Below are 7,263 nucleotides of genomic sequence, written 5' to 3'. Positions count from 1 at the left end.
GCTGGGGAAAACCTTGTCAGTGGGACGAATTGGGGGGGGGGGGGAAGAGCTCCCGTGCATTTCCCCCAGGACTAGCGAAAGCAAAACGGGAAAGGGGGGGGGGAACAAATGTACGCAAATGAGTTTCATCTACACAAGTCAGTTCTTTTGTGCAGTATGTTTCGAACATATATGATACAAACATCCACATATGCAGTGTGCACGCATTCACACAAAGTTTACAAAAACTGACAGTGGTTCACTGGGGGAGGGGGAATGTGGAACCCAGATGCAGCAAAGCTACAAAGCAGACACGGAACAGAACAGACGACATTCATCCTGTGTTAAACTCTTCTTCAGCACGCCCCTGCCTTTGGAAGCAAAGGTGGGTGGCTACTTTTGTTGTTGTTCAGCCGCACAGTCGAGTCTGACTCTTCGTTGACCATGTCAAGCTTACCTTGATTCATAGATCTTACATTCCAGGTTCCTATGTAGTATTGTTCTTTGCAGCATCGGACTTTCCTTTCACCATCAGACACATCCACAACTGAGGGTCCTTTCGGCTTTGGCCCAGCCGCTTCACTCTTTCTGGGGTTACTTGTACTTGTCCTCTGCTCTTCCTCAGTAGCATATTGGACACCTTCCGACCTGAGGGGCTCATCTTCCGGCGTCATATCTTTTAGCCTTTTGATACTGTCCATGGGGTTTTCTTGGCAAAAATACTGGAGTGGGTTGCCATTTCCTTCTCCAGGGGATCATGCTTGGCATAGCCCACAGCCCCATCGAACCACGCAAGCCCCCTCGCCACGTCAAGGCAGTGATCCATGAGGGAGGGGTGGCTACTAGAGACATGATAAAACAGAAATCCAGGGGCACCTTAAGGACTAACGACATTTATTACAGCATGCACTTTTGTGAGTCAGAGCTGACTTCTTCAGATGGCACAGCAAGCTCCGACTCATGAAAGCTCATGCAGGAATAAATGATACTAAGTCTTTAAGGTGCCACTGGACTTCTGTTTCATTTCTGGTAAAAGAACGGCAACCCCCCTGGAATGACAAGAGGCATGCCGCCTGTGGTGGCACCTTGCCCAGGGAACTTCCTCCCCACAGCTATTCGCCTGGAACCTGTGTTGCCCATCTTCAGGCACAGGGTAAAAAATTATGTTTCTCCCAGGCTTTTAGTGGGTAAACTCTGGATTGCTATGCCACTGTTTCTGCTCATTTTAACTAAGCGGTAGCCTGTTTTGTATCCGGGTTTTCGTTCTGTTTTTGCTCGTAAACTGCTGTGAGCAGCCTTCTGGTTAATAGGTACAGTATAAATATTTTAAATAAACTGGCTTTTTAATTCCATTTTGGGCAGCCAACCCCCCCCCCCCTCCCCGGCTTCTCTGCCAGGTTTTCCCCAACCGTATTGTTTAGAGAGGCTTTCCCAGCTAATCTAGCCTAGCTAGACTCCTCTGCTCATCCCAAACCAATGGTAAAGGTTTGATCTGGTAAACTGGTACACAGCAACCTCTGCCATCTGACCTAGAAGCCGGACTTCTTCCTAACAGCGGAAGGGTTCTTCCATTTCACTCATCGAGCTCTATTTTGGTTAGCGACTCACTAAGAACCCGGGGAGCCCAATACGACCGGGGGTGGCAGGAGAGGAAGCCCGGCTACGGTGTCACCAAAACGTCACGGAACAGGCAGCCAACACAGGTTTGCAAGCCCCCACCACTGCCTCCAGGCGGCCAGGGAGGAAAACGTTTCCGAGCGGTGCATTTTTCCAGTCACAATCACACAGGGGCAGGTTTGACTAGTGAAAATTATTGGTGGACTCATTTGAACAGCTGTGGGCGAGGGAATCACTGCTTGTAGGACTGATTTAACAGTGCAGAAAGCTTCAGAGCAGACTACAGTACAAACAGCTCGGCTTACTCTTAGGCCCCTCAGGGGTACGGCAGAGCCTGCTTCCCCACCCATCTTCACTGCTGGGAGAAGACAGGTGGCTGCAAGGCTGCTCTATCGGTCAGAGGCAGGCAACACTTGGACAGCATTTAAGAGTTAGGCAACTGTGAGGAGCATTAAGGATGTCTCTTGACAGCTTCCTTTGTTTACATCAAAATCATTCTGCATCACAGACACCTGCGGTACTCAGGCCTGTGGGCCAGTTTCTAGTCCCCATGTGAAAAGTTCCTGGAGGTTAAATGGAGACTGACCCTCGGGCAGAGAAAGGAAGACACCATTACCTTGGATATCTGAAGGGACCTGGTAAGAAGGGTGGTAGTCAGGAATCGGGAGGCTGGATAGGTAGTCGCTGCCGACAGCTGCCATTGGGGGGCTCCGCAGGACTGAGGATGGTTGGTGATCGGTACTTAAAACCCTGTAACGAAAGGTTGGGATCATCAGACCCACGCAAGGTCATTTAGGCTGCTTCCACACAAAGGTTTTGCTTGGTTTGGCGCCTAAACTGGAGCAAGTTTGGGGGTGACATCTGCACAGCATCTTTACCTAATCATCCACTTCTTGTGTCTTCCCCCATTTTGCTGCAGTCAAACCTTGTGTGGGATAATATTTTGGGGAAACTGCAGTCTAAAGTGCCTTTGCGCGTAGCTAAAAATGGAAGGCCCGAACAAAGTGGTTTCCCCTACCCCTTGGGTCCCGCTGCAGACGGAATGGCTGCCGTGGTGACAGGGCACTGCTTTTTCACGGGGGGCTCCTCGTCCTCTGAAGAACTGTCTAGCGTCAGGTCAATGACCTCCACTTTCTTCTTGCTTTCAGCCAGCTGCTTCCCATCAGGGCCCACCATGTACAAGGAATTTGCTGCCAAGAGAGGGAAGGTTGGAGGGAGATCAGGGCAGGATTCAGACAAGACAAGAGGGCACACCTTTCAATGCGCACGAGAGCTCAAGGGTGCTAACCTTGAAAGGTAACAACAGGAGGTCTGGACAGCAGAAAGTGCTCCCTTCACATAATGCATAACTGGCGTGGGGAATTCAGTGCCACAGGATGACTTTGAAAGAGGGTTACACAAATTCAGGGAGGAGGAGAAGCCCATTGATGGCTATTAGCCATGAGAGTGAAAGAAGAACCTCCAAGTTCAGGAGCAGTCTACTTCTCAATACCAGACAGTGGAGAGGTAAACAGAAAAGGGCTGTTGGCTTTCACACTCCACATGTGGGGGCTTCCCAGGGTATTTGTTCATGTGTGTGGGGAAGTGGCATGGACCAGTGTTGGAAAACACACACTGGATTCCCAGCCTGGCTTAGCAAGACAATTCTTGCACCCTTATTAACCACGTAAATGGACCTTGCATCTGTCCCCTCACTGCTGGAAACAAGCTGCAACACCAAATGGACGTTATGACTGATCCAGAAGGCCTCTTCCCATGTTCTTTGCCTTCCCTCAATAGCCAAAAGGTACCTCAGCTCCATTAGGCAGCTTGTAATGTCCAATTTACAAAATGTATTGCCTTTCTGCCCTTAACAACCGTGCAGTAACTTAAGACTTTAAAAAACACCAATATCCTACACCTATTTAATACATATGTATATCTTCTTCTTTCCTTCAGGGAGCTCAGGGAAACACACATGGGTTTTACCTTCCCCACCTGATCCTCACAACAACCCTGTGAGGTAGGTTGGGCTGTTAGAAAACAACTAGCTCAAGGTCACCCAGTAAGCTTCAGGACCAAGTGGGGATTTGAAGCTGGCTTTTGAAAACCCTAGCCCCACAGCCTAACCACGACGCCACACTAGCTCTCCCTAAATGAACACTTTTTATCTGGCAATGCGTGTTTGCACTGATCAGCACTGTGGAGAAATGCCAGACACAAGAGTGGCAAATACCAGTGCCAGACATTACATCACCAGCTGGAACATGGCAAGGATATAGTTTTGATCAGGTCTCAGGCAGCAGGTAATGAGAATGGATGTTTATATGACTGAAACTCGGGGGAGTAGTTATCCCGAGGAGATTGCAGTGAGCTAAATTCATACGTAATTAGAGTCCCCCGAAACTGGGTGTGCACATCCACACAACGCACACTGGGTTTCAAGCTGGTATGGAAGAAATCTAACCATTTTGATATCCCTAACATACATCACCAAAAGTGTTCATAATTATTCTAGGTGATAACCTCACTTCACTTTGTCCTTGGAGAACAAGAAGGAAATCGGTTTTTGAACAAGCAGACAAAAAAAACCCCACCAAAAACATCTTCATATGATACAGATATCAAAAAGGGTAAGTGCACAGGGCAGAAAGAATTCCCTGCCCCCAGCCTCAATCTCCTGCCCTTGAGAAACTGAAGAAAATCTGGAGAAAAAAATGTCCCCCTTAGTGGTCTTTACCACAGAGATTAGGGGAAATTCCTAGAGTATCTCCCAGAAATCCTCCCCAGACACTGCCCCACCAATTTCACAGCATCTCCTGCCCTAGGCAATACTGACCACCCAATAGGCTTATGCCCCAAACCAAGCTTTTGTTATTCTCATCTTCCTCCTCAAAGACCCACCCCTACTCAGAAATGCTTTTCCTACCCCATCCTGGCCGCACCTTATTTGTAGCTCCTGGGCCCCCCATCCTGCTTGCGCCTGATCTTACTTTTCACGCTGAGTTCTCTCGTGGTTTGTATGCCAAACAGCACTGATTTCTTTCTGACCTTCCTCGCATCGTTTTCCATTCGCTGCCTCTCCATATTTTCCTCATTGGTTCTTCACGCTTTCTCAGACCACCATGTGATTTGAGAAAGCCTGTAGAAATGACAAGAAACCCACAGAAGGGTAACGAATGGGAAAATGAGGATGCAAGGAAGTTCTGAGAGAAAACGTTGCAAGTCGCCATCCAACCCAAGGGAAAACCTCTTTGTGAAGAAAATTTGATGTACTTTGGGAATTCTCTAGGGAAGGACGGCACCCCGGCCACAGTTCTTTCCAGCGCCAAGTGCTCCACTGGTGATATTGTTGTAATGTTCCTATTCAAAGAGGAGCGGCTGCCAATCACTCACACAAAACGCGGCCCTCATTTCTCTTACCTTCCACCCCACTGTAAGCCGATGGCTGGCAAACCTCCTGGTTTTCTTTCTTGGGCTTCATGGGGCACCAGGAGCCGTCTTCCATGAACTGGATCTCATCGCAGTCTGTGACCGAGTTGAGGATTTCCATGAACAAACTGGATGAAACAGAACAAAACAGAAATCACCTGAAACTGGGAAAGCTCCCTAAAGAGGTGCTTGGGAAATTTGGTGGGGAAGGAGGAGGGGGCAGGTGATGGCAGGAGGTGTTCTTCTTTAGAACATTCCTGCATTCAAGGAGCCCTTTCCCCCATTCTACTTTGCCTGCCAAGAAACCCTCACCTATTTGTGGCAAAGAACTCTTGAGATACGATCGAGTCACAAACAGCACCAGCCTGGCCCTCTGAGCCTCACTTTGTTCACTGCTACCATTGCTACTTTGCTTTACTTAAAACTTCCTTTAAAAAAACAACAACTCTAGGCCCACAAATCAAATTGCCATTTGTGATTCAATAAATTATGGGAAATATGCATATGGATACATGGAGCTGCCTTAGACTGAGTCGGACCACTGGCTGAAGTCTTTCCCATCACCTGCTTCCTGGTCCTTTTGGCAGAAAAGGCTGGGGAAAAGCACCTGGGACCTTCTGCATGCAAAGCAGACACTCTACCGCTGAGTCACAGCCCCTCCCCACTACGACCAAATATTCACTTCCTGTGCATAATTCCTTCTGTTTCCAAAAGTCACAGTGCTGGGCACGGGGGCTCCATTCCCAGATCAGTGGAATCTTGTTCACTGTCCCACGGACGTGTGGGCAGCCTGTTACAGCTGAAGCCGCAGACTGTTCCAAGACCAGTTCTGTGCAAGTCCAGGTCTCGTTGTGAGTGAAAGCACAGAGATGGCAATCGCCAAAGGCATTCGTTCAATTTGCATCATTTATTCAGGCAGTGCTTCTCCTGGTGCCTCTTTATGGCACGGAGACAACGCTAAAGCCGACAGCCTCCCTAAGGCAGAGAGTACGGTGGGACTGCAAAGGCCTGGCCTACATCGGGGTTACCCGTCAATGATCAGGGCTTCGTAGGGGGCCTTCTTGTCACAAACGGGGCAGGTCCACGTTGGCTTCTTCTCGTTCATCTGAAGGTAAAGGGCTGCGTCAAAGCACTGGAGGTGAGTGCAGGTGTAGGCTCGACAAGGGACAGTCAGCTTCATCTTGCCCAGCTGGAAGGAAGGAAAGAATGGATGAGTTGGCTAGAAATGGTTCAAACCCCCACGCTTTTTGCCTGTTATTGCCAAGTTCCTGAAACAAAAGCCCTGTCATTCTATCTAGGAGGACTCACAACGAGTCTTAGGACAAACGGAAAATCTCCTATAAAACAAGGTAAATCAAATGCCTTCATCCCTTCGTGCTCAACCAATGTAACACTTGAGAGCAGAGACCCCTCCTCAACCCACGCTGCAGTTTAAATCTCCCCTCCTCATCCACCACTTGATAGGAACCCAGTGGTAACCCACCTGGTAGGCAGCTCTGGGTGCCATTATGTCTAATAGGGCCCTTAGGAGGCAAGCCCTTGGAAGCAGGGACCCGCCCTTGCTGCTTACGTTAACAGCGCAAACCACCGAGTGAAGTTTACTGCCCGACCAAGAAGTAAGGAGAGTGTTCAGCCCTGAGTCTTGTCTCACTTTTGGGACTTGCAGCAAGAACTAGGGCAGCTCTTCCTAGCTTTTTTTTGCTATGCAGAGTACAGGCTCCATCCCCCCCAAAATTAAAGCTGCAGATACAGGCATCCATCACTACCAACATTCCTTACAATTGAAAGACAGTACTATTGAGAGGAGCCCCACCCCACTTTTTGCCTAGCTAGAAGAGCTCAGACATGGGATCGCATTCTCTGGGCAACAGAGACGTTTCTAGGCTCACCCCCTGGTACAGGTTGCATCGGAGACTCCTGGGGGACCCTTCCTACCTACAGTGATAAACACACACACACACACACACACACACACATACAAGCTGCATGGCCTTTGCAAGTGCAAAAGAGCCCAGTGAATGCTGGAGCCTGGGATCCATGATGGGACTGTGCTTTCTGGGCAATGGGGCTGCTTCTCCATCTGATGTCTTGCCTCTCAGCTATCACACGGGCTGTATAAGGGACTCCTGGCAAGTCCTCTTTCCCCAGCCAGGCAAGGGTCAGAGACAGAATCAGATTTTCTGGGCAATGGAGACACTTCTGGAATTGCGCTATGCTTGTGTGTTGCAATCATGGCTTGCACCAAGGAGACCATGG

General features: G+C 49.1%; 1 protein-coding gene across 1 annotated transcript in view; it reads right to left on the bottom strand.

Moving 5' to 3' along the window:
• The window catches only part of PIAS3 (protein inhibitor of activated STAT 3), a 53,110-nt gene that overhangs the window by 12,337 nt on the left and 33,510 nt on the right, over window positions 1-7,263 (bottom strand). Inside the window, exons 7-10 of the mRNA XM_015410804.1 lie at window positions 6,036-6,196; window positions 4,999-5,135; window positions 2,615-2,786; window positions 2,176-2,346 (exon numbers count right to left, since the gene is read on the bottom strand). Coding sequence (XP_015266290.1) covers window positions 2,176-2,346; window positions 2,615-2,786; window positions 4,999-5,135; window positions 6,036-6,196 — 641 coding nt within the window. The remainder of the gene's footprint in view (window positions 1-2,175; window positions 2,347-2,614; window positions 2,787-4,998; window positions 5,136-6,035; window positions 6,197-7,263) is intronic.

The sequence above is a fragment of the Gekko japonicus genome, unplaced genomic scaffold, assembly GCF_001447785.1.
Source record: "Gekko japonicus isolate JY-2015 unplaced genomic scaffold, Gekko_japonicus_V1.1 scaffold42, whole genome shotgun sequence".
NCBI classification, from domain to species: domain Eukaryota; kingdom Metazoa; phylum Chordata; class Lepidosauria; order Squamata; family Gekkonidae; genus Gekko; species Gekko japonicus.
This window is presented reverse-complemented; position numbering and strand designations above follow the sequence as displayed.